General features: G+C 43.2%; 3 protein-coding genes across 4 annotated transcripts in view; 1 reads left to right on the top strand and 2 right to left on the bottom strand.

Moving 5' to 3' along the window:
* Positions 1-7,331, bottom strand: part of trim67 (tripartite motif containing 67) — a 63,407-nt gene extending 56,076 nt beyond the window's left edge. Inside the window, exon 1 of one of the 2 annotated variants that reach the window (XM_085770343.1) lies at positions 6,474-7,331. In XM_085770343.1, coding sequence (XP_085626469.1) covers positions 6,474-7,304 — 831 coding nt within the window. In that variant the 5' untranslated portion in view covers positions 7,305-7,331. The remainder of the gene's footprint in view (positions 1-6,473) is intronic. The other variant, XM_085770342.1, reaches the window with a different exon arrangement.
* A 4,196-nt stretch (positions 7,332-11,527) lies between these two features.
* exoc8 (exocyst complex component 8) lies at positions 11,528-17,006 on the bottom strand. The gene is made up of 4 exons (XM_085770615.1): positions 15,704-17,006; positions 13,599-13,852; positions 13,253-13,501; positions 11,528-12,076 (listed from the first exon to the last, which is right to left on the bottom strand). The coding sequence occupies exons 1-4, from the start codon at positions 16,869-16,871 to the stop codon at positions 11,669-11,671; spliced, it is 2,079 nt and encodes a 692-aa protein (XP_085626741.1). The 5' UTR covers positions 16,872-17,006; the 3' UTR covers positions 11,528-11,668.
* A 708-nt stretch (positions 17,007-17,714) lies between these two features.
* sprtn (SprT-like N-terminal domain) lies at positions 17,715-24,184 on the top strand. The gene is made up of 5 exons (XM_085771148.1): positions 17,715-18,245; positions 20,268-20,367; positions 20,979-21,107; positions 21,196-21,499; positions 22,307-24,184. Exons 1-5 carry the CDS (start codon positions 17,887-17,889, stop codon positions 23,290-23,292), a joined length of 1,878 nt encoding a protein of 625 aa, XP_085627274.1. The 5' UTR covers positions 17,715-17,886; the 3' UTR covers positions 23,293-24,184.
* The last annotated feature ends 2,978 nt before the right edge of the window (positions 24,185-27,162 follow it).

The raw sequence follows: 27,162 nt of genomic DNA, 5'->3' as shown, positions 1-27,162 counted from the left end.
TGTTTTGCCTTAATGCACTTTCAAATTCCTTTCAAGCTTGATAAGAATAATGTAACTGATTATTGTCTACTCATACGATGTAATGGTAGGAGCAAACAAGTCATAATGTAAAATCTAAAATCGTTCTTATCATGACACTGCAAACACTGAAACACACACAGCTGCACCACCAACCACTGCATTTGTGCTTTTTAATATTTAACTCAGAGCAGAGCCAGGGCTAACTACTCTTTACTGGATGGAGCTGGGTCACACACACACACTCACACACACTCACGTGCATGTGTGGACACGCGTTTGTGTGTGTGTGTACTGTGCACGTGTGTGTGTGCTTTAAATAGACAGTGTGTTTTCTGCCTGACTGATTAGAGGAAACTGGATCAGTGTGTCTTCCTCTACCGCCCCTCAGTGAAAGTTCATCCGCTTCGCTTATGCATATTAATGACTTCCGAATGTATGTCGGTGTGCGTGTGTGTGTGTGTGTGTGTGAGTGTGTGTATGTGTGTGTGAGCCTGCATACCTAATCACTGGACAAGCCTTCACAGGCAGTGGCATTGTGGGAGCTCAGCAGTGGCCCAAGCATGTAATAATTCACACACTAGCCTATATGTCTATATATCTATACATATACACACAAACCCTTTACACTTCACCTTCTGCAGTGAAACTGGTTCTGATGCGCGAGCAGGTTTTAAACCAGACACCACACTATTCGCACTTTCAGATCCCAAATCATAACAATAACGGAAAATTAGAAAAAGGATTAGGCAATAATTTGTTTTGGTTGTCTGAGTAACTTGCTGAATCGTCTTTTTAATGAGGATTTTCATACTGGAAATGCAGCACTGCACCAAATCCTCGATTATTTTATGTTAGCCTATCTAAATTAGATCTTTTGAATTTGTGAGACCCATGATTTAGCCAACTACAAAATCATTTTGGCAGTTTTTTGGGGCGGTCAGTTAGTCATTTTCCATTTATCTTCTTTCATTAATTTTATTCATTATGAATCATTATGTCTGTAAAATGTCAGAAATCGGTTTAAAGACATTGTATAACTTTCCACAGCTTCTCTTCAGATGTGTTGTTTTGTCAAACAATGCAAGAACCAAAATTATTGTATGTTATAGCAACATAAGCTGGAAGTAGCAAATGTTTCATTTCTTTTTTTCTTAAAGAATCTAAAATTAGCAAATTTTCTCTGCAGGTTCTAGAGACTGTGGCTTGATGAGCATCAACCATTGTGACTACAAGCCGAGAGGTTTGTGATAGGCTACATCCTGTGAGCAGCGCTACGTCTTCAGGGCAGAATGGAGGCTACAGTGACTCGCTATTGGAAAGTGGTGACGGGTCAGTGCTAAAGCTGATTTATCATGGAAGGAAAAACATCAACACTTCATTGGTGCAGACACCAATGGAGACCACTATAGCTACACCAGTGCAACAGAAACATAGCTGCATTAGCTAACTTTACATCGTCAAATGAATGAAGTTGTTAGCCCTTGGAAATTTGCAACTTTTAAGTTGAAAATACTGAGTTTTAAACTTGAAAATGCACACACACACTCACACACCCCTTTAAAGTTTGTTTTTTTCAACCTACAATGGCCCAAATACGCTGTCATATAGCTAGGTTAGCATGCTAACTCTTGAGTAGAAGAAAAAACGTGTTAGAGACAGGAGTTTACATTGGTTTTGCTTTACACAGCTGGAGAGAAAGCCACTTGTGAGTAAAGGTTAAAATTTGACACTAAACTCATAATGTTTTTTCTAGCCTACTGAGTGGGCTCAACAGTTAGGTTACCGTAGCATTAGCGAGATTTACAAAGAGTTCCTTTAATGGTTTTAAATGATCAAAATATAGACGTTGGGGTAGGCTAACCCTTTAATTTATAGGCCGTTGATTACCTGATAATAGCCTAGAAATAACAATTAATTGCATCATAATGTCGAGAAATAGTCAGGAAATAGTCGATTTCATAGTAATGTTGAGAAAAATAGCCAAGAAATAAAGACTGATTGCATAGAAATAGAAATAGCCCTGAAATATTGGTCAATTGCAAAGGACTTCTGGCCTTTCCCAAAAAATTCAAAGCACGAAAAGCATGTGTAATCGTTTGCCTTTGACATTAGTATGAAATTGGCCGTTATTTCTAGGCTATTTCTTGACATTACTACACAATCAATTGTTATTTCTTGGCTATATCTTGATATTATGTAATTAAAGGCCTGTAAATCCTACCGAAATCTTGTTTTACAGTAATGAATAGAAGAAGTAATTTGAAGGATAAAGCTATCCGCTAAAATAGAGCAGATTTGACAGCAGCAGTGACCTCACTGAGCAACACTTCAAACACACAACGAGCGACGCACGTGATTGTTTGATGTTTGTCGCCTGTTGGAGCGCAGCCGCCTCCGCCGCCATTGATCTCCCTCAACAAGAAGCTGCTCGACCATATTAACTAAGTGGCGGCCATCTCTTATTCATACACTGCTCATTACTTATCAACGCCCTCTCACTCCTGTACTCTGATGGGATTTTCACGGTCCATTTATGGGACGAAGAGGAGGAAGAGGAGGAGGAGGAGGGGTGACAGGACAGAGGGAGAGATGGAGGAAGAGGAGGGGGTAGATGAAGAAGGAGGAGGAGGAGGAGAGAGTGTAAATAGAGATGGAGAGGTGTGAGAAAAGGTGAATGATGAGGAAAAGGTTGTAAAGGAAAAGGAAAAGGAGAGGGAGAGGCAGTGACGGATGAGTGATGGATAAATGATGAATGGGATGACTGGAGGCTTCCAATCACACAAAAACCAAGAGAGAGACACACACACACACACACACACACACACACACACACAGATTAGTCCCAATGACCCACTTAAGCAGGAGACAGACAAAAAATGGCTTTTAATTTACACTTATGAAGTCTGGGTGTGGGGATGATCACGGTGATGGCCTTCTGAAAAGCTTTATTAAACACAGGAAGCAGTTTGATTAATGCAAAAAACCAGACGCCAGCGAACATACAGCCTCTTAAATGCTACTAGTAGTCGCACTATTCATTTTCCTTTAAAACCCTTTTGCTTCCTGCCCCCTGGAGCCTTTTTGTTACTGTCTTTATACCAAATTCTTACAAATTATATGTTAATAAAGGTTTAAATATAGCAAAATGCAAACAAATCTGTGTTTTCTAAGGAATAAAAATGGTCAGAAAAGAAGAAAAATGCAAAAAAAAAACTCAAGATCTAAAATCTAAAAACATCAAGATATGTTAAAGACACCTCCATCTTGTGATTTTTTTTTAACAAGCAGGTCACAGTGAACCTGAGCTGACCTCAACCCTGCAGCGAACTCATCTTCTAAATTAATGAAAGCGTCATTTAAAAAATGAATTAAATCATAAATCACTTTAATCATGCTTTAATGAAATAGGCGGGTGGGTTTTTTTTGGCAGGCAGGGGAGGGGAGGAGGCGTCGTGGGGGGAGGAAGGAGAAAATTTTGGACGGCAGAACACCAGGCTTTAGCCAAATAATGTTACGGTAGACTGAGGAATGGATTATCATTATCGTTGTTGTTATTATTATTGTTATTGTTGTTATTATAGTGTCATGAATATAAATGTGCACGAAATTAAGATAAGACACATCCCAGAGACAATGATACAAAGAGCCCAGAAAATAAAGGAAACCCATTTAAAAGCTTTTCATGGTCAGATTTATAAATGACTGACAAACACAAGCTGATGAGAAATGGAATGGAAACAAACTAAATAGTCCACCTCGTCTTATACTCAAAGTTTTTAAATTTTCATCCCCTGAATATTATAATATTCAACTTTTGTGAAGCCAGTTTGCAATTTTAAGTGAAAATAAACTTTCTTGAATCACAATATGTGCAGTTCATATTCAAGCAAATCTGGTTTTCCTCTAGAATATTTATATCTATAAACCCTTTAACAGCCACAGGGACGAACCCAGCTCCCAAAGTGTGCATGAAATCAATGTTTGGCATCGATATGAATGAGATAAAGTGGTAAAAGTCAGGACAACAGTGCAGCAGTTGTGGGAGAAGTATAAGCAATAGCACAAGAGATAAAATACTGCATGACAAGGAGCCAAGTATTCAATATCTTATCGAAAGTACATAAGTATTGGCAAAAAAATGTCACCTTGTGTAGTACTATACCTTTTCCCCACTGTTAATTTGCATATATAATGTATATGATTCTCTAAATAAGGTATTTTCTATCTAAAACCATATTATATTATATAAAAGTTTTGTTTTATCTGTGTCAACATTTGTAGATTAAACTTTAAAACAGCGTTCTTATTCTTGATCCTGATCCTGCCTCAGGAACAACACTGACCTCGTCCTCCTACACACACACACACACACATGTACACACATGCACAATACAGATGTGGGCCAGTAACATGTGAAATAGCCAGACGGCGCTGTGTGACCTACTCAAGTGATGACTCATATTGCATCCACACCAACACACACACACACACACTCACACACGGGAGGGAGGTTTTGCACCCTACAGTAATTATCCCATTATGTGTGTGAATTCCGCTTAATCGCACGAGTCGAGTTGTCTAATTTACTATTGGCAACACGTACAGTGAACTCAGCACAGCAGCAGCAGCAGCAGTGATGGTGTTTCCATCCGCTGTGACTTCATCACACCTCAGCATCTTCTTTATTTTACATCCACCATAAAACAACGGCCCTGACAACGTTTACAGTCACAACAGCACAGACCATGGATGGAGTGGTGGTGGTGTGTGTCTGTGTGTGTGTGTGTGTGTGTGTGTGTGTGTGTGTGTGTGTGTGTGTGTGTGTGTGTGTGTGTGTGTGTGTGTGTGTGCGTGTGTGCGTGTGTGAAGGATGTGGTCAGAGAGCATGGTGACAGCTGAGAACTAATAGGCCTGGAAACAGTTTAAAATGATTGATATGAGCCATTCAAATCCACCAGGGGCACATCAGGCCACATGTGTGGGTGAGTCTCAACAACACACAACAGGAATGGCTTTGCTCTGTGTGTGTGTGCGTGTGCATGTGTGTGTGTTAGAGAGAGAGAAAGAGAGAGAGAGAGCTTGTTTTAGTTACTGTATTCAAGAAACAAGGATCCCACTATATGCCAGTGTTTTTCAACCTTGGGGTCGGGGCCCCATGTTGGGTCGCCTGAAATTCAAATGGGGTCGCCTGAAATGTCTAGTAATTGATAAATAAATTATGATTAAAAACACCACACACAATCTTAAACAACCGTATCCTATACTTTCAGTTTCTCTATTATAAATCGAGTTTAAATAAAATGCAGCATATAAAAATATGAGCTGGCACATCTTGATTGACGGGGTCTCCAGAAATTGGTGATGTCAAAATGGGTCACGAGCCAAAAAAGGTTGGGAACCTCTGCGCTAGGCTATAGGCAACTAACGAGGACCAGGATGCAGAGCCCAGTGGGTTGGGATTCAGTTACAGGGCCGGAGAAAGGTGATGATAATCCTAGGGGCCCAGCAACCAGTAGGGCCCAAAAAAACCCAAGTAGTCTAATCTTTGTATGACTGAATTATTCTGCATATCTGTGCGTTCACACCAAAAGCTTCCAAAGCGTCAAAAACGCTCAAGGGTGGGCTTCAGACAAGACAGCTTCCAAAACGGCAAATATTTTCAGCCGAAATACAAAAAGAAGGGAAAAAAAGGCAGCCGATGGACATCTCTATTCTGACAGGTTGCAGCCGAACCGCGTCATAGCTAATTACCCTAAAGTTAAAGCAGAAGTAAGCGGAATGTTTGTGTTAATATAAGTCGACAGCAATCACTTACATAGAGTGTTTGGTCCGAAACACGGGTCTGTCAGTCACTCTGCTCTGCTGTAAGCCGAGGAGAAAACTTTCCTTGTATCCTACAACCTTTATCCAATGAGGAGAGAGAACGGCATAAAGGGGCGGTCCTCTCTGTGTGTGCAGCCAAGGGATGCGCGTGAATGTGGTGACGTAGGGACGAGGGCGGGGACTGCTAACTCCATCGGCTGACAAGAAGTTAGCCAAAACGACCGGATCGCTTACTTCTGCTTTAACCATGGCTCAACTTCCCGTCTAGTGACGCTTTGGACGCTTTGGAAGCGCGGTGACGCCAGTCGCTCAGTGTCACCGGGCTCTCATTGAAAATGAATTGACTTCCAGCGTTTTGACGCTTTGGAAGCTTTTGGTGTGAACGCACAATAAGACCCTGACCAATAGTAGGCTACTCATAGTAATGCTGTATTAGCATCAAAACAAAGTAGGCTAAATAAAAAATGATAATATGTAGGCCTAGTCAAAGAAAAAAAGTGGAAAAGTCAGGGGGTACCACTTTAGTATTCTTTCAGGGGGCCCAGAATTCCTAGCAACGGCCCTGAGCAGCTCATTAGGATTCAACAGTTATATAGGATGTAGGTAGGTAGCCTATAGTGCAGACTCACCTTGTGTTGTTTCCACATCACCGCCAGCGGTTTGACGTCGTGTTTTGCGTGTTTCCCCTCCTCCAGACACTTCGTACACACCGGAGCCCTGCAGCTGCTGCAGTACATGTTGAAGTTTTCCGCTTCGTGATCCACGCAGGTCGCCGGTTTCCTCGCGGTGGCGGGCGGCAGCGGCTGTCCGCTCCCACCGCTCCCTCCGCCGCTCGCCGCCGCTCGGCTCGGCGGCGGCACCAGGCGGTGCTTGGCCAGCGGACCGCGGGACGGGTGGCACCGCTGCTGGCAGGCGGTGCAGTAGTAAACATCACACTGCTCGCACATCACCGCCGCGTCCACCGGGTTGCGGTCGCACAGCTGGCACTTCACCGCTGTAGAGGAGGAGGAGGAGGAGGAGGCGGCGGCGGCGGCGGCTCGGTTCTGCTGGTACCGCGCCACGATGGCCTCCAGCAGCCGGTTCCGAGGGAAGCCCCGCAGCCCCCGCTCGTCCAGGGAGACGCTGCGGTGGCACAGCGGGCAGGTGAGGGAGCAGTGTCGGTGCGCGGCGGCGGCGGCGGCGGACGGAGGAAACACTCGCACCCCGTTGGGAGACTTGAGCTGACACGGGGTGTAGGAGCCGTAGCCGCTGTCCGTCTCGCTGTACAGGCTCATCTTGTCCATGTCCAGGTAGTCGTAGTCGGAGCTGCCGGACGCGCGGCTCTGCACCGGGGTCTCTCCCTCCGGGGTCTGCACCGTGATGTTCCGGGCGCAGGCCAGGCACACGTTGTGGGAGCAGGGCAGCAGGATGGGGTCCTTGAACAGAGACCCGCACACGGGGCATTTTAACTCTTCCTCCATCGCTCCCGGTGGCTGTCGGAGACCGGAGGAGGGAGAAGAAGAAGCTGCTTCGCTGTGGACCGACGCTCTCCAGGCTCCAGCACCGACTGACGCGGACAGCTCCCCCCGAGCCGAGCCGCTCTGCGCAGCCGCGGCGAGGGGCGGGGACTGGGGGGCGGTGGGGAGCTAGGGGGGCGGTGGTTCAGCTGAGTGATCGGGCTAATTTACACACACACACACACACACACACACACACACACACACACACACTGTCAGGACATGTAAACACGGTCCCGGGATTCTCCTACTATGAAGGCCTGTAGGCTACATCAGGGTCATTGGGTCAGAGTTTGGTCTAAGTTTAGGTTTGGGTTGGAGGGCAGTGACTTAAAAAGCTCCTAAAGAGTCCTTTAAATCATATAAAATCCCCATTTTAACTTTAAAAAAAAAGTACAATGAAGAGATATAAAACAATGAAAAATAACCAGGACCCACCACAGGTCAGACATCCAGAGCATGGATTTATTATAAAAGACTTTTATAATAAAAGACTTGAAAATAAGCCAAATCTGTACTGAGTTGTGGAGATGTAAATCTATTTCTGAGATAATTTGTTGATGAGTTGGGGTTGAAACCTCTTGTGAGACTGAGCAGAGTGTATCTTAATAAATTAGATATAATTTATTTCAGTAATTCAATTCAAAAAGTGAAATTAATACATTATATAGATCCATTACACAGAATGAAACATTTCACGACTTTATTTATTCAATTTCTTTTAGCCTAATTGTGATGATTATGAAGACCTAAAATTCAGTTTCTCAAAAACAAATTATGACAAAGACCCATATAAAAAAGTATTTTTAACATGGAAATGTTGGCTTTCTGAAATATGTCGATCTATATGCACTCAATACTTGGTTGTGGCTATTTGACTTGAACTATGGAAATTGACTTTACTGAGATGCACCTGTACACATCCCTCTGAAGTGAGTTCGATCCACTAACCTTTATGATGTCTGACATCAACCCTATGTGTTAGCTAAACATTTAATTGACCAGACGGCAGCCATGACTCCAGCCCCTCGGGGTGTCGCATTAGAGCCACCCACTGGGACAGCTTTCCATCTATTAGCCCTGTTAGCATCCCATTACCTGAGAATTATAGGGTTGGTGAAATGAGAGGGATTATCTCTATGATACAAGCACATAATGCAAATTTATATCCATTGCCTGACTTGACCTTCTTTTTTTTTGACAACTGGGAAATCTTGTTTCAGTCATTGTGAGGACATGTGCTCATAAAACATTGAACGACAGGGCTAACAAATCACTGTTAGAGCAGAAAGTGTGGTAGCCAGAGATGGAAACTCAAGTTGAATTGTCTTTTTGACAGTGATGCAGATGTCTATTTGGACTTCCAAATGCCCACAACAGTGCTCTCCTCTTAAAATCTCTGTCTAAATCAGGTCAGATAACCCTATTTTGGGTTATTTGTTTATACATTATTCTGAAAATCAGGCTGCATTTCCTGTAAACTCATCCATTTCATGTCAGTTGAGGAAAGAAGCAAGGACCTATCCACCCATGGTGATAATGAATAGCAACATTGGCACAACAAAACCAAAACAATAAGCTGAAAGACACTAAAGCAGAAGTTATAAATCAGAGAATAAATCATCATATCAACGACTCTCATCTCACATCACACACTTATTTTGACTCATTCTTACTATAGAGATACTGATGATTGCAGCTTTAAGTTTTTCTTTGTCGCAAAAAAAAACATAATGTCAAATATCAAACAATGTTGTCAACATGAAGGATTGTCAAACTGTAGCCTACATAAAGATTTTGATGAGTGAATGAGTGTAAAACTACAGTCTGCTCAAGTAAAAGTACGAGTACCAGCATCATCATATGTATCATCATATAAGTATCTGTAGTAAAAGTATTCATTATGCAGAGTGGCTGACTTTCCTGGTTAATGATTTACTGGATTAAAATTATGCATGATGCATTAATTAGTGCATCGCTTATATGGGGCTTATTTGACAGTAATTTGCTCCCCCTAAATCTGCATCTATAGCTATACATTTAGTATGTAAAGTTATGTAATGAATGAGCTGGAATAAAGGTTAAATATTTATATCGGTGATGCTGAAATTCAGTGCAGAAAATGGAAATGATGTTTTAAAATAAACTACATATATATGGTAGATATTGTGCATTTTTTTGTGCATGCACTAAATCTGTTGAGGAGACTCCACCCCTGATATCAACTTCATCCCACCTGTAAACATGCAGATGAAGCTGGAATCTGTTTTCTACTAACGCACCATGTTTTGATTCTGTGCAGGGTTTAACAAGATGCTGAGCTGCACAGTAATCTCTGCAGACTGAGACCCTGAACCAGCGTCTGCTCTGCACGTGAAACACTATTTCCTGTATATTTACTGTATATTTTCCTGCAGAGCATCGAGAGTGAATGAATTTCTCTCTAATAATCCCCCCACCCCACCCCACCCCACCCCTCCAGCCTGATGCTTCTTCTCCGAGGATAAGCTGATAACTTCGCCCGGGGCTTCCCTGGAGCCCTCGATCACATCACAGATTATAATGAGATGAGCCGCCGAGCAGAGAGAAACAGTCATGTGTTGAATCATGAACGGGCTCTAAAAATATCTGCATCTTCAGGCCTGTCAGGGAGAGAGAGGAGCACTTGTTTCTGTGTTTTTTTTTTTGCAACACCACAATCTGATTCTTACCGCAGGAAGGACTGCGAGGCATGCTGGGTCACATGACTCAATCCGGGGTCATATCTTGGCATTTTCTTGCAAAACAGGTCGTTGAGTTCACAGATTCCTCCCAGCGCAGTGTAAAATATAACCAGGAAATACAGTTTGACACTTGAACCGAGGAGCAGGATTTGAATCCAGTGATTACCACAGCTGATGTAAATCACAGCCTCTGCAAATATATAGTAGTATTGTTTATTTTACATAAAGAACATGATGCCATAGCCATAGCTTTGACATCTATAGAGACTAAATCCATCATCATATTTAATATTTCATCGTTCTGAGCTGCCACAGGAGGGCAGTGTTTGCACCAAACAAGGATCATGAACAAGGACGTAAACTCTTATTTTGGTATTATTTGACCTATGAAAAATGATCAATGCATGAATGAATTACAGTGCTTTTATTCTGAAGAGGCATGTAGCCTACTTTAATTTGGCAGCACTTCAGTTTCTCTCCATATCCTATCAAACGTAGATGATTTTAATGGAAGAAAATTAAATTAAAAGGAATATACATTTATTACCCTTTTTCATCTCAGAAAGGTGTTTAATCAGAATGGGATAATAGATTTTCATAATAAAAGTCTGAAGATTAGATTGACTGCAGAAGACAATATTAACTTTATTAGTTGCACTTGTGATTTCAAGTCCAATAGCTGCTGTGAAAAAGTCCACAATATGATTTATCTAGTGATGGTAAAGAATGACAATATATGATGTATAAAATATGTATTTCTCATATCTGCAGTGTAACTTGGCCTCTTCACAGGGAAAATCAAAGCTGCAGTGGCCGTCAGCTCCAGGGTTTTGTTATTGTGCTCACGGACTCACTGGGAACGGAGCTGTTGTCAGCACGGTGCAGCTCCACCTGAGCTGCTGCAGCAGGACGGAGTGTGAAGACACAGAGACACAGAGACTGTTCTTGTGCTCAGTTGGGCTTTATTAAAATTTCATGTGTTGCTGTCAAACACAAACTTGTACATTTTGACTTTAATAACAGTGAACATTTACCAGTGCATCTTCTTCTCAGTCATCCCTTTTTTAAATCAGTACTAGTATGCTAGCATACTATTTAGTGTCTAATAGCGATCCAGCAGCCTGAAAACCAATCAGTGATTGATTGATTGGACTTAACTGGATCAAACATCCTCCGCACTGTGAAACAACATAAACATTTTCTCAGCGAGTGCACAGATTTACTCCAGAAAGATCTCTGTTCTGTGTCCAGTTTCAAAGCAAACAGGGTCGCACACACACATGAGCCCAAAAACTGCACATAACATTGATAATATTGCCAATCTGATCAGAAAATCAGTAGGCCGATCATTTTCAATCAGTATAGGCTAAATCAAAATGGGTAAATTCTTATGAGACACACAGTACAAATTCAGGTGCAAAGTAGCTTTATGTTTTGTTTTTTACCTATCATGAGGTATTTTTCTGTTGTTAATGCTCTTCCCATGATGCATCTGTCACTTCCTGTCCTGCAGAATCAAAACAACCAGGTTATTTCTACAGAGGGACTTGAAATTGCCAGGACGTTTGCAGATTGGACAAGCTAAAGCAGTTCCCATCATCAGTCTCAGACCACAGACGTGGTGCTCTCCGGGTTGATCCGGACCGGCCTGGTGCTCTTCCTCAGGTCCTGCAGCTGTTTGGCCGGTTTGCCCACGCCCTCCTCGAACCGCCGCTCCACCACGGGCAGCACCGTGTCGTGGAGGAAGGAGGCGTTCTGCACGATGAAGGCCTTCTTCTCGGGGTCCTGCTCGCAGCGGAGGCTGTAGTCCACGTGCTGCACGGCCACCAGGATGATCTCCCTCAGGCTCTCCAGCAGCACCATGTGCAGCTCGGGGAAGTAGAGCTTCAGGCCTTCCTCCAGGAAGCTCATCATCTGCTTGGTGAAGGCCACGATGGTGTAGCTCAGGTTCACCCAGCAGTCGTCGCCCGTGTACTGCTCGAAGCTGCCCATGCCGCAGCTGCGCATCTCGTCCTGAAAGAAGACAAACACAAAGTTAAAGCAGAAGTAAGCGATCCGGTGGTTTTGGCTAACTTCCTGTCAGCCGATGGAGTTAGCAGTCCCCGCCCTCGTCCCTACGTCACCACATGCACGCGCATCCCTTGGCTGCACACACAGAGAGGACCGCCCCTTTATGCCGTTCTCTCTCCTCATTGGATAAAGGTTGTAGGATACAAGGAAAGTTTTCTCCTTGGCTTACAGCAGAGCAGAGTGACTGACAGACCCGTGTTTCAGACCAAACACTCTTTAAAAGTGATTGCCGTCGGAAGATATAACTATTTAAGACTTATATTAACACAAAAATTCTGCTTACTTCTGCTTTAACACAAACTACAAACTACTTTTTGTAGTGGTTTTTTAAATTTCTTTTACATTATATGAATATATTGGTACTCTGACACCTTGCAGCAGCTTTTTCCTGTTTGTTTTCCATTTTTATGTGCTGGACGCCAGGAAGATTAGTTGTCGCCAAGGCGTCAACTAATAGGGATCCATATTAAACAATAAACAATAAAACTCAGAGTCTGATATGTCAATATCCTCACCATTAGCAGATGTCTATTAGTAGGTTTCTTTTCAATCCATGAATTAGTGTTTTATTCATAAAAAACGAAAAACAACATCACAATCACAATTTTCTTAAAGGGGAACTACGCAAGTCCTGTCTCTTCTCCTCTGTGTTGCTAACCCTCCTCCCGGTCATGTGCATTTGTTTTCAACGAAGCCGGTGAGAAATCAATCCATGGAGCGGTGGATAACGTTATTTATCATCTACCATGTTATGATGTGTATATTTGTGTAGTCTTCTTATCTATCAAACAAGAGATTACTGGTTACAGGGCACGTTTGTGTCGCTGTGCTGCAGAGATGAGAGCTTTGGTTGGTTTTCAGCCAAGAGCTGTTTAATTAAAGTAAAAATGTACCATAGTTAAGCTAACAATCCTGCATAGTTCCTCTTTAAGTCTGACATTAAACATTTAAACCCCCCAAAAAACAGTTCACAGTGGTATAAAAAACAGCAGAAACAGCACATCCTCGCTGTTCTTGCTTGATAAATAATTCAAGCAACTGGATTTTTAAAGATGTTTCTGACTAAACTAGAAGAAAATGAGTCAAAACAAGACAAACAAACACAAAAGCCAGGCCGACCTTGAGTTTAGTCAGAGCCTCGGGGGTCATGAGGTTCATCCTCCTCCACATCTCCTCCGAGTTTCGGTGCTTGGTGGCTTCGATGATGATGTCCTTGTAGCTGTGCAGCGCCGCCTTGACGTCTTTGACCAGCAGCGACTGCAGGGTGAAGGTCAGGTCCAGCCCGATCTCCGTCAGCTGCTGACAGTGCTCCTTGGCCACTTTAACGCACTCGGCTGCTGTCGACAGGCTCTCCTTACTGTCGAACACCTGGCTCAGGCAGAAAAGGATATATTTAGGATATAATTAGACCTCAGCAAGCTTTCAAATGAGATATCACATCCTCCTGACTTCATCTCCTTCGTACCTGTTTGCTGAAAGCGTCCACAAACATCCTCATGGCTGATTTGGACCAGACCACGAAGGCCGAGTAGCAGCCCGTGTTTCCGGCAAAGTCCATCTGGAACTCCTTGGCCGTCTCCAACAGGCTGGTGAAGAAGATGTTGCAGAGCTTGTGGATGTAGAGCAGCGTGGCTCCCTCGATGCGAAGCTGCCGTATGGCCGTCTGGACGGCGGCGGCGCGGTTCTTCAGGAACAGCTCACAGGCCTTGGTGGACTGACCTGCAGCACAGCAGATAATAAGACAGAATGAATGTTAATGTATGAATGTATGTGGTGGTGTGTGCAGAATTACACTGCAAGTCTACAGTAGATTTTGACATTTTATTCTCTTTTCCAGGGTTAGAGCTGTGATTTGTGATATTAAAGTAAAGCCTGATAAAGGTGTTTACAACATACTGTGACTCATTCTGATCATATTTATGGATTCGGATCTCGGTATTTGACTGTCTTTAGGCCAAAAAACAATAAATTCAGATAAATAGGATGTCATATTCAATAAACAATGACTATACTATAGTTTAGGAGGAAGAAATTAATGTGAAATTTGGTCATTTAAAAAAAATAAAAATAAAATCTTGGGTGAGTGGTAAATCAAAAAGCTTTTTTTCTGAGGTAGTTTTTGACTCACAATTTCAGTATCTGTAAAATCCATCTGTTGTGTATCTTCTTATCAATTGTATTTTTCTCTGGTCTTGTAAACTGCATATACAGATGAAAAGTATATCTTAACACTGCAATTGTGTATATAATCTAATGTATGTCCCACAATTCTGTGCAGAATGATGGTGCAAAAATTATGAAATCTGGAATCATTATCACATATATCTTTTCTATCTATAGTATCCTAATGTGCAAATATTTTGAAATCAATAACTTTAAATCCTGTGTGATAAAAAAGAAAGTTTTCCAAAAAAAAAAGGAGGTGCCACTCTCACTCAATTTAAACCAAGTAGCTGATTAGTCAGTAGGTGGATCGACTAAAAACAAACCTAAGGCAAGTTTAATAACAGCTTCAGTTTCTCAGTTGTGGTGATTTGCCATTTGTCCACATTAATAGTAAAGTGAGCGTTTAAAGATGGATGTTTTTCACTATTTTCCTTATTTTCTTTATATAAAATCACACTTTAGCAGCCTCTAAAAATTGACATCAGGTTGTTTCTGCATGCTCTTTACAAGTGTTTTAAATGATCGTGCTACTACATGCAAAATAAATGCAAATATTACACTGAAGGAGGTGATGCAGAGACATTCACTCCCTCAGCTACTGACAAGGTGAGGTGAAAGGTCAGGGCCGGCCCCTGGCATAAACACTCTATGCGGTTGTTTAGGGCCACAGCCGTTAGGTGGGGGGCCACATGATCAGAAAGGTACCGGGGTTCATCAAGTCATTTAAACATCCTGAGGTCTGCACGTGCACGCTATGAGCTTTATGTAATTTGAAGTCAATATTCAGCTTCTTTTATCGCAGATTTGAGACATTTGGTGAAAATAGAACGGCAGAATGACAACATTTGTGCTCAAAAAACAATCTTACAAAATTTCATTTTAGACTTTAGAGTTTTCTACACTTATCTATTACTGTATTCATATCCTATTTCAAGCGCCAAAACAGTTCATTCTCATGACTGAAGGTGTGTTTTCACAAGAGATTTGAAATTTTTCAAAAAGCAGACCTCAAATTTCTAGCATTTGGCCTAAATTATTTCTTTATACAGTGTTCTAGTGCAAATTGGCCTCAGTGTGCTTACAGCAGAGGTTCTAATATATTAAACATAAAACACTTGAGTATTGTTACATCTGCAATCTTAAAAAGATAAATTTAAGAAAATATGTAAAAGTCGAGAAATGGCCCCAAACCTCAGAGGGCATAAACATGTCTGTATTCAGTTTTAACCAGTGATTTGGTGTTTGCGTTTAGAGTGGGCCACAAACAAAAATCTTGTTTAGGGCCACCAAAATCCTAGGGCCGGCCCTGTGAAAGGTGAAACTAATGTGAGTGTATCCAGCTGACTGTCTGTTGATGTATAATGTCTTGTATTATGTGTATACTGGTGAAAACCGCAGCAGCACCTAGTCTGATGAGCTGGGACACGGCCCGCCTGGTGGCCTTGGGCCCTCCACGGAGGGACCGGTCCGGGGACAGCTCGAACACCAGGACCTCGGTCAGCTGCCGCACGCGCTCGTCCACCTTGGACCGCAGCTCTTTGACCCTCTGGGTGACCGGCTGGTCTTTGAGGTACTCGTTGAGCTTGTCCAGCAGGTCCACGGCGCCCTCGAAGTCCCTCTGGGCGATGCAGACGTCCAGATCCTCCGGCAGCTCCTGGATCCACTCCAGACTCAGGTCCACGCTCTCCTCGGAGTCCGGGGTCTCGTCGTCCTCCACGTCGAAGGGGTTGGTGGACACCTCGGCTCTCACGGGAGACGTGGGCGCCTCCACCACCTGCTGCTGCTCCTCCTTCTTGTGCTTGTCCTTGGTGACTTTGTTCTTCTTGGTCTCGTCCAGGATCTCCAGCCACTCCTTCTTGATCTTGCTGTTCTCCGCCTGGAAGATGCGGCTGTCCGGGAACATGAGGATCTTGAACATGTCCTTCATGGGGGGGTTGTCCTTGACGTTGACCACGGCGAAGCTCTCCAGGTCGTACAGGGCGTTGTACTTGTACTTGACGGTGCCCCTGCGGTTTGGCAGCCAGGTGGCGATCAACAGGCAGTCGTTCATGAGGAAAGCGTGCACCTTCTGGATGGGGGACATGTTGTCCACATCAAACTCAACCAGGTCTCCATTGTAGACCAGATGCCTCCCTGGGGTGTCCTCCATGATGTTCTTACCCCCCTCCACTTTCTCCAGCAGGGAGGTGAGGGTCCTCTGCTTCAGCTCCTCCGTCTCCTTGGGGAAAGCAGCCTGCATCTCCTTGGAGGTCTCGTCCTTGTCGGCGGACAGCAGGGCCTGGGTGATGCTCTCCATGATGCTCTTCTGCTCCGTCAGGATGTGGCTCAGCTGGTACATCTCGCTCTCCAGGTACGAGATCTCCTTGGCCGTCTCGATGAACTGCCTGTAGTTCTTGTAGACGTTTTTCTTCAGGTTTTGAGCCGTCTCGTCGGCCAGGTTTTGGATTTTCTGCCGGTGCTCCTGCAGGTCTCGGTCGCCATCGGACTGCTGTGACAGCTGCTTCACGTAGTTTTGAGGGTCGAAATTGGGCGATTCGAGCAGCTTCCGCAGCCGGTTTCCAGTTTCCGACATCTTTCCGTCGCCTTGTGTTGTTTGTTTACTGAGGCAAAATGTTGACTAATTGAGGATAAACACAGACAGAAGAGGAATTCACCGAGAGTCCTCGGCTCATATCCGCCTGCAACCCAAACAGGAAGCTGTAAACTCGTTCACACCCTGGGACGTCACGGGACTCAGGAAAAACAGTTGGTCAACAAATTACACCAAAACTGTCATTTATGAATAATATATGTATTCGTTCGCACAATAAAACATCATTAATTGATTGTATCACTTGTAATATACATATAAATATCGGACTTGTGGCCAATTTATTATGAATTGTGCCACTAAATTACAATAGAAAAACCTCGGGTGGGTTTTTCGTTGGCCAACAACATGGAATTAAAGACTGCATTTCCCAGCATGCATTGCTTTGCGTTTGTCCGCTTCACAAAAAAAAAAAAAAATCAAAGACGGTTATCTCTGAAAAAATGTTGTTTTGAATGTATTGATAGCAACAGAAAAGACGACAGTAGTTGTAAAATTATATTTAAATACACGACTTTTACTTAATGTACTTACTGCGTAGTTTTTAGAAGTTTTAACGGACGTTTGTAACAGAAATTGTTACCGTAGATATGGTTAGATGACGACCAACTAAACACACAGCCGAGGAGTAAAATAAAAGCGTATCATCATCGTGTGTGTTTAATTGTTTTGTATACATTAGGTGACGTTTCTATTAATGTATTTATTGATTTGATTGGTATTTGTTTGATATAAACATCAGCCCTGTAGTACACACTCCACACCGGTAGTTGGCAGTGGCGTAACCGGAAGTAGTTTGCCGTCAACCGTCAATACCATAGAAGAGCTGTTGGCGACTGTTAGCAAACACCTCCGGTTGTTATGAAGATGCGTTGACTGTGCATTTTAGGGTGAAATCATGACTTAAAGCGAGATATTCAAATATTTAGTATTTTATTTAAGGGCTACATCGATGTAGCGAAGTCGGGTTCCTTTTTTCTTAGTTTTTTGTGTTGTAATGGATGAGGATTTTCTGCTAGCCATCCAGCTGCAGGAGCAGTTTGACACCGAGTATGAGACGTCGCTACTCCCATCGAGCTGTTTTGATGATAACGACTTCGGGCAGAGCAGTAAGAAACGAAAGGTGGATGTAGTAGTAGCCCCTGGAAGTGGTGGCAGCAGCAGCGATGTTGTTCCCTACTGGAAGAAGCCGCCGGCGGCTGGCCAGCCCGAGAGGCCGCTGTCCATCGTGGACGCGTCCTGGGAGACGCTGGACCCCAGTCCCGATGTCAGAGCCATGTTCCTGGAGTTCAACGACACGTTCTTCTGGGGGAAGCTGAGCGGTGTGGAGGTGAAGTGGAGCCCCAGGATGACACTGTGAGTCCGGTGGTATGGTGGTGGTGGTGGTGGTGTTATTAGATGCTGGTGTTGATGTATAATTAATTCAAATATCATGACAAGGAGAGTTTGAAGGTGATCCGTGACTAAATCTGACGTTAATTCCCATCTACTGATTACCTTGTTTTAACCAATCAATGACAGGCCTCCTGAGGTGTGTGTATATTAACCTACATCTGAAATACACAGCATCATAAAATATGTATGCACTTATAACAGGGTATCCGCGGGGTCTTAAAAAGTCTAAAATTTGAAAATCTAAATTTTAGGCCTTAAAATGTCTTAAATTTGTTGAATTATTGTGTTCAAGTCTTAAATAATTTTAGACAGGTCTTAAATTTTCTTATGCCCACCATGGGCGAGCATTTCACTCGCATTTGCCCCTAAAAAAAAAAATACATGTGTGAACCAGGAAAATCACAAAAAAGAAAGAGCACAACCTGCGATTGGTCAAAAACTACAAATCCCACAATTCTCTGGCCTCAACAATAACAGTAGTTAGTGTAAGTAAGGGAGAGTGGAGCTGTCGGTGAAAAGAGGAAACAACGCCACGTCTGGTCCTGTTCTATGTTGTTCGTTCACACCGTCACCGTTTATTCGTTACGTCCGCGGTGTAAAAGGCCGTAACGCAAAGACGCGATTAGGCGCGAGACGCGATTAGGCGCGAGACGCGATTAGGCGCGCGACGCGGTAGACGCGACTTTTTTTTTTTGCGACGCAATACACGCGATTCTTTTTGGGCGACGGGACCATCGCGTCTTCGTCTATTTCACGAGGAACGCTTTTTTTTCGCTCGAGTTGTGACGCGCGACCAAACGCGAGATACGCGGTTTGACGCTCTTTTTGACTCGTGTCAAAAAAAAAATTCACCAGCCCGCCAACAACTTTTTTTTTTTTTTTTCAAAGGAGGTTCAACTGGACTTAGTTATTTGTCTAGGAAGACGTTTCACCTCTCATCCAAGAGGCTTCATCAGTTCATGTAGCATCTGACCAGGCTGGGACTGGTCCAACTAACTGGTGTGGAGACTCAGTATAAGTCCAGTTGCTTTCGATTTAACCTCCTTTGAAATACTATGACCTGGACAAATGAGAATATGCACAGGCCTACAACAACATTTCTGCTCTCCTCAACCATGGTTGAGGTCACAACGCTGCGCTGTAGCTGCTCTGGAAGTCCGAGACACTGAGGCCAAACGCCTGTTTGGATGTAATGAAGAAGCTGCACAGAGACCCCCCCCGCCAGACAATTCCTCTCTTTTTTGGTCCTGACCCGTTTGCATCCCTGTATTGTGCTGTTAGTAACAATGTGATGGGCCAGGCCAGTCCCATATTGTAGCTGAATTTACAATCAGCACATTTTACTGATATCATGTGGATTTGTTCTGTTGATTCTTAGCCACTTTTAGGTACTCAAGTTGCTCAATTTCAGATTCTTATTAACTCAGCCAGCAGATCCAAACGCTACCATTGCTGGGGACTTTGAATTTGTGACCAACACGTGAGACCAGCATTGAAAACCCCATGTCTCAATGCAGATGAATATAGTCACCTACATGATGACTTTTTCCATAAATGAGGTTAGATTTGCTGTATGAAGATTAGCTGGGTTACAAGGCCCATGGACTCTCTGATATATAGCTTTATTTTACAGACTCCAAGTCCAATAATTGACAGGCAGGCAGACAAATAGACAGATAAACAAAGAAACATAGACAAACAATATAGACAGCACACAGTCTGTCCACACACAAGCTAAAAACGGTACAGTTGTTCAGACCAGTATTTCCAAAACATGGAAGTGTATTTTGTGTCACTCTGAGTTGGGTCAGTCAGAGACATTATAATTCAATTTTTTGATCTTGATTGATTTTTGATAGTACAATAATGAACTGTAAGCAGCATACCACTTTAGTTAGTCTAAGTAAACCAACGGTGCTGATACCTGAACGCTGTCCTCTGTGGGGTTTTATGAAACGACTGTGTGTTTACCTCTTCTTGCAGGTGTGCTGGTGTGTGTTCCTACGAGGGCCGAGGTGGACTGTGTTCAATCAGACTCAGTGAGCCGCTGCTGAAGCTGAGACCTAGAAAAGACCTAGTTGAGGTGAGCTGGAGAGTTAAAATGATGTAGTATCTCATCAACTCATTTGGATCCCATTCCATTCAACTAACAATTTTTCTAATATTTCAGTTTGTTGGACACATTATAATTTGCATCTTTGTAGAATTTGTATCTATCAACAAATTATCTTGGGCATTTCATATGTGAAGACATCACTGATATAATAGAGATGTGTATAGACAATGCTGCAAATTATATGGTCAGGCTAACTCATTGCTGCCTACTGTACCCCTATGTATACAGTCAATCTTTGGGGGCGATACAAAAACAGCAGCATGTGGAGGCTAATGTGGCCTACAATGATGTTATGAGACTGCTGCTTCGTGTCTCCAGATGGCACAGTGCAAGTCAGCTGTTTGCAAATTGTGGTGTACAAATTAATGTCCTGTTTGGACAAGTCCGAGAATGCTATGAAGTTATTAATCAGCCCTAAGCAAAGCTGCTATCGGTTTACATCTGGTCTCTATAGGAGCCTTTAAAATTGTTTAATTGTTTTACTGTTTTGTTTTTCTTTTCTTTTCTTTTAAGTCTTTATTGTCTCATTGTCTTGTCTTCTAATCTAAAGTCTTTTTGTTGTTTGTTTGTTTCCCCAGACTCTCCTCCATGAAATGATTCACGCCCTCCTGTTTGTGACCCAGAACAACAGAGACAGAGATGGTCACGGACCCGAGTTCTGCAAACATATGAACCGGATCAACAAGGCCACTGGGACAAATATTTCAGTGGGTGTATTTTAATTCATTAATTTTAAGAGGTTCGCAAATATTAAATATAAAACAGTAAAATAATCATCTGAAACCTCTCTCGCAGATCTACCACAGCTTCCACGACGAGGTCGACGTTTACCGGCAGCACTGGTGGCGATGCGACGGGCCCTGCCAGACCCGCAAGCCTTACTTTGGCTACGTGAAGAGGGCCATGAACCGAGCTCCGTCCTCTCTGGACCCCTGGTGGGAGGACCACAGGAGGTCGTGTGGTGGGACGTACACCAAGGTCAAAGAGCCCGAAGGATACGGCAAGAAAGGCAAGAAGGACGGGAAAAAGGACGGGAAGACGGTGGATAAGAAGACGCCAGGGAACGGGAAGCCTTCGAGTACAGTCACAAGTGCTGCAGGTAACTTCCTCTGTGTTTATCCAGCAGGAACAGATGTGTATTTATGGATGTGATTACAGTGTATTACAGGGTTCTTACGCAAGTATGGTAAAGCATGGAATTTGATTTTATAAATTTCCAGGTCTGGAGAAGTATGGAAAATGGAAACTATTGTATGGAAATATATTTATCTTAAAGAGATAGTTCAACATTTTGGCAAATTGGCCCATTGCCGAGGTAAATTCATGCAAAACCGCTGATGCACGTTCCTGTCGGAGGCAGTTTTCCAGCAAGCAGTCTCTGAATTTACCTCGAAAACAACTCAGTCTGGTAACGTTCTGTTATCATCTCATAGTGTGGTGAATGTGCAGGTCACAACTTGTCCACCAGAGCGTTTTGGAGTTGTTGGATTGTGTATTTGATGAGTTTGATGAGGGAAACCAAGAAATCCCTTTAGCCTCCGTAGCGTAGCTCTGAGCAGCTCACGGCTCTGCTAGCTTGCACTGACAATTAAAGGTAATGAACCTACTGCTATGACTATAGGGATTATGGCAATGGGCCAATTTGCCAAAATGTCGAACTATCCCTTTAATACTTATCTGGGTCTGGTCTTATCTGAAGTTATTTGGGTTAATTATTTTGTATGCACTAGTATACCTAGCTACAATCTCCTGGAAATTATTTGGTGACATAATGGCATACAAATTCAGAATAATGAAAACAAATGATTAATTGCATAATTTATTTACATGATACACACACTAATTACTCAAATGTCACAAATTATTTGTTGCTTGTCTCTGATCCGTCCACTTTCTTCTCTCTCAGGTTCTGGATTACAGGATATCAGGAACATCATCCCCTTCAGTGGCAAAGGCTTCCTGCTCGGAGGGAAGTCCCAGTCCTCCACGTCTTCCTCCCCGTCCCCCAAACCACCAGCGCCTGCTCTGCCCGTCTCTCCTCCCAAGAAGCTCCTCACCCCCTCTCCCCCAGCAAGGACTCTCACCTCCGGGGGACCGAAGCCGCCTGTGAAGAGGTCTGTCGGTAACACGAGGGTTTTTGTCAACATCGGTGGTTCGCCGGTCAGAATCCCTAAACCCCATCGTAGCAGCAGCAGCAGCAGCAGCAGCCAGAGCAGCCAGGGAGCAGAGAAGATCAAGCAAAAGTCTATTGAGGATCTTTTTACCAGCGTGGGTGTGAGGAAATCAGGAGGCCAGTCAAATACAGACACTAAAAGAGACCCACTGACCTCGCCAAAGACCAACAGCACTGCTACCTCTGCTTCTTCCTCCTTTCCTAAACAACAAAGTTCATCATCTCAGTGGAACAAAGGCAGCCCCACTAAACCACTACAGTCTAAATACTTCAATCATTCCAGCAGTGACGGTGCAGCAGGAGCTTCTTCTGCCGCTGGTGGTGGTGCTGCTTCTGGTGCTGGTGGTGGTGGTGTTGGGGGTCAGACGTCGAGGAAGAGGCCGTGGGACGAGCGCAACAGCTCAGCCAGCATCTTCGACTTCTTCCAGAAAACATTAGGCAGCGATTCAGGAGCAGCAGCAGCAGCCGCATCGAGGGAGTCAACGAAAACAAAAACACCTGCAATGCAGCAAAGAACTGCCACGGCCACCACCTCCTCCTCCTCTTCCTCCTCCTCTTTATCCGCTACATCTTCTCAACATTCCTCTGCAGGGTTGAACAGTGTTACCACCTCTTCTTCCTCCTCCTCTTCCTCTGCGCTGATGGTCAGTTGCCCCGTGTGCCAAGCAAAAGTTCAGGAGTCAAAGATCAACCAGCACCTCGACTCCTGTCTCTCCTGAAAAAAGGGGACAAGCACGTTTCAAGAAGGACGATGCAGGAGGGATGTTGCAATAAAACCGACTTTTCGAGATTAGTTGTGTTCAGTTACATTCGATCCTTTTTTTTATTTGAAAGCATTGTTTGGATGGTTTTACTGCGAGGTTGGATAGTTTTCTCTGTGCCTTAGTGAAGCGAGTGAGCTGCAGGGTTTTAAACAAGATGAAAGTTTTCGTTCAAATCAGGTAAAACAAAACAAAGAACAAAGTAGCAAAAGTTTGTGCACCAGAATCAAAAGTACTGCTGTTTTAATTGTGTTGAGTATTGAAAGGTGCACTCATAGTCATATCTATCACACTGATCAGCTTTGTACAAACTCTCTAATTACTCCACTGCAGGTCAGGACTACCTCCGTTAATTAGAGAGTTAATGAGATTGATCAGTATGAAGATACCAGCTAGGATGTTTGAATTCAGAAGCTGCTTTGTTGTTCGTGTGTGTGTGTGACTGTGTGAGTGTGTGTGAGAGGACAGGGAGGTTATTTTTGCCTCCTCTGCGTGTGGACTACTTCCTGCAGTCCTAAGTGTCCTCCATCTCAGGTCTCAGATCTGCATCTGCTGCCCTTCAGACAGAGGGAGACGCCCACCGACCGACCGACCTCCACTGATCTGAGAGCATCAGATTTCACACCGACTGGCTGTTTATTTCTACTTCGTATCGACTCTGCTTCCATCTTGTCAGGTCGGCTTCAAATGCCATAACCTTAAAATCACAACTTTGAAAACATTTTAGTTGTATATATGTGTGTGTTTGTTTGTTCTTTTATGTGTTTTATGTGTGTCTTGGTTTTAAAGGAGATTGTTCAACTTGTTTAAACTGGTTTTGTTGCCAAATAAAAACACTTTTACCACTGGATTTGTCTGAATGTTTTGTGTTGTGAGGTGAAGTCACAGAGAGGTATCACGCTTATGATAAAAAGTCAAACTGTCAAGTCTAATGATAAGTAATTGCAACATTTATTTGAATGAATACATGATCAAACATTAGGTGCGTTAGTTTTCTTGTGAAACGTTGGATTGTTTCAGCTCTTCAGGCTTTTAAATCTTCAAATCCTTCACAAGAGAATCTGTTTGATGAAGGCCGCTCTAGTTTTACGGGCTGCAAACAGATACTGACTTGTTTTGTGGGGTCAAAATACGATTGGTAATCTGTGCTTTAGGCTTAGTGACACTATCTTCATCACATTGCGTAACGTTAAAAAGTGATTAAAATGCAACAATGAAGCAGTGAGCCGAGGTTATAGCCCTGTGTTTCAGCTAGAGTCGATGTTTTTGTTTTGTTTTGCTTTACTTTACTCAGAAAAGGTGACATTAGTTTTAAACACTGTGTTGCCTTGTGCAGCTCTAACCATGTGTTTTCATCTGGGAGGTTGTGTGAAAAAAAAAAATGAACCGAGACCACTGCACACACACACACACACACACACCCTAAACTCTTCATAATGACAGAGGGCGTCATGGGGCCAGGGAGAGGCAGACTGATAGTGGGCGTTAACGGAGCTGGTGGTGGTGGGTGAGTAGAAGGGGGGAGGGGTAGGGGTAGGGGGGGGGTTAGAGGTCAGACAGCGTGAGGCCAGCTGCTGATCAGGACTACGCCCCTCCGGTCCCTGCAGGCCACGCTGGAGCCGGGCCAGCGGCAGTGACAAAGCATGTCGGCGTACTACACCCATCTCATTTCAATTACCACAGTCTGCCGCTGCTGCTGCTGCTGCACACACACACATACACACACACCTTTCATTACCATCTGGCTGCACATGCATCACTCTCTGAAGTGATAAATATATCACAGGCAGAAAGAATGCATTGGAAAGCAGGACACAGCATATTTTTGACTTGAGCTCAGTTTTTGCTCCTTCACACAAGTTTTTGCTCCTACACACACACACAAGTTATAGTCTTGTGTTGGCTTTCTGCTCTTAAATCAGATGTAGAATACACTAAAAACATTTTTTTTTCATTCAATCTTCTCTTGGTCCATCCATGATCCATGAAAATGTTAGTTTTAATATTTTTTGGAGGGGACCCCTGGGCCTTTTTTGTCAGTATACCCCTTGACTTCAATTTCACCTTCCTCTTGTCAGCTTTCTGCTACCACCTCTGGTGTTAGGGTCAGTTTTAACCCGGGTCTTAAATCAGTTGTAAAACAAACTAAAAACAATTATTTATCATCCTATTTGTTTCTCATATCTTGGTTATGCTTCCTTATCCATGAAAAGGTTTTGCACTTGTTTTTATCAGTTATAACTCTCAAAACCGTTTTATCATTATAAATGTCATAAACCGAACCAGAACATTTAGAATTTTTTGAAAAAAAAAAAAGTTTTATTTTGTTTAAATAAAGGTTCCTGACTAAGTCAAAAAGCCTTGATGCAATAAACAAATTTATATGGTTACTTTATGCATTAAAAACCTAAAAACAGGTCACTGGTGACGCTAACACAAGAGGAAGGTTAATGTTGAGGAAATCTTTACAGTTTGTTAATATCAGATTGTTGAAGTTGATGCATATGTATACAGGATTAATTTCACTGCTAATTTCAAATATTTCATATACATTTGGGTAGTTAAGTCCCAAACCTGCAATCTGAAGGTTTGGGCTGAAAATATTGATTTAAATCAAAGTTGAAACCATCTGAAAAGTGTTAGAGGGAAATCACTGTTGTAACAGCTCACGCGCATGTGGGGTCAAAAGGTTAAAATAATACAAATAACTGCTTTCAGACAAAATGGAAAAGTGACTAATATAAGTTGTATGTACTTCTACGCCACTAATACACAGTGGGATGGAAATTCTATCAAAACAGAACATATTTATACCAATGACTTCCACTTTAGGAAGTAGAATTTTCCACGGAGCCACTAAATGCAGCATGCTGACTGGTTGCACAAATTAGTCACCGGCCAGTGACAAATTATTATTGTTTCCTTCCTCCAACACAAGGAGGAGGTTGTTTTATGGATCCAGTGGTTGTGGTTCTACAGCAGGAGGACGTGAGGTCAGCGTGATGTGTCGGCGTGGTTACACTTTTATTGCAGACACGGCTTTCCACATATTACTTTTGTGTTTTCATACTCAAAAACACATCAGCATCCACCCCATTGTCGCACTGTAATTTCCATAACCGCTGTTTGACTCGGGGAGGAAGCTGTCATCATCCTCATCCTCTCCCATGGGGCCCCCAGGAGCAGCTGTCCCCCTCAAACCGGCCCACTCCTCCTCTTTCCTGACCTGCTGTGACACTGACGCACTATAGGAAGCTGACCTCCTCCGAACGCACACACAAACACACAACCACAGCCGCCCTCACCCTCCCTCCCTCCCTCCCTCCCTCCCTCCTCTCAAGACCTATTGTCTGTCTTTGACGGTCATACATCCCAGACAAGCTCCAAGTTCAGTGACACTGACAGTCCATTGTTTGTCGCAGCAGTCAGGCGTCACTGTACAGTATAGCACACTTTTGCGTTTTCATTTCAAGCTTTTGTTGGTGCTATATCCTTGTTGAATTTTTCAGTTGATTCATTCTTTATTGACTCTATATGATACTAGAAAGTAGAAATGTCCATCACAGTTTCCCCCAGCCAATTGCAAGGTCTTCACAATGTGAGTTTTGCTCAAACAACACAGTTTAACTCAAAAATATTCAATCAAATGTCATATAAAACAAAGGAAAAGCAGCAGATTTTTCAAATTTATGGCATTTTACTTGAAAAACAATGAACTGAATATCAAATATTGCTGTCAACATATCTTTATTTTCTGTTATATCGTAGGCCTACCTTTATAGTATCTTTAAACACTATTGATACTGAAAATGCTCAAAAGAAGACCAA

This window comes from Trachurus japonicus, chromosome 24, assembly GCF_045865225.1.
Source record: "Trachurus japonicus isolate A0001 chromosome 24, Traja_1.0".
Classification (NCBI taxonomy): domain Eukaryota; kingdom Metazoa; phylum Chordata; class Actinopteri; order Carangiformes; family Carangidae; genus Trachurus; species Trachurus japonicus.
This window is presented reverse-complemented; position numbering and strand designations above follow the sequence as displayed.

Coding starts and splice junctions, on each gene's coding strand:
- exoc8 (XM_085770615.1), bottom strand. CDS start 16,871: ATGTCGGAAACTGGAAACCGGCTGCGGAAGCTGCTCGAATCGCCCAAT. Junction 13,502..13,598: donor TGGACGCTTTCAGCAAACAG/GTACGAAGGAGA, acceptor TGCCTGAGCCAG/GTGTTCGACAGTAAGGAGAG. Junction 12,077..13,252: donor AGGCTCTGACTAAACTCAAG/GTCGGCCTGGCT, acceptor GTCTTCTTTCAG/GACGAGATGCGCAGCTGCGG.
- sprtn (XM_085771148.1), top strand. CDS start 17,887: ATGGATGAGGATTTTCTGCTAGCCATCCAGCTGCAGGAGCAGTTTGAC. Junction 20,368..20,978: donor CTAGAAAAGACCTAGTTGAG/GTGAGCTGGAGA, acceptor TTGTTTCCCCAG/ACTCTCCTCCATGAAATGAT. Junction 21,500..22,306: donor TACAGTCACAAGTGCTGCAG/GTAACTTCCTCT, acceptor CTTCTCTCTCAG/GTTCTGGATTACAGGATATC.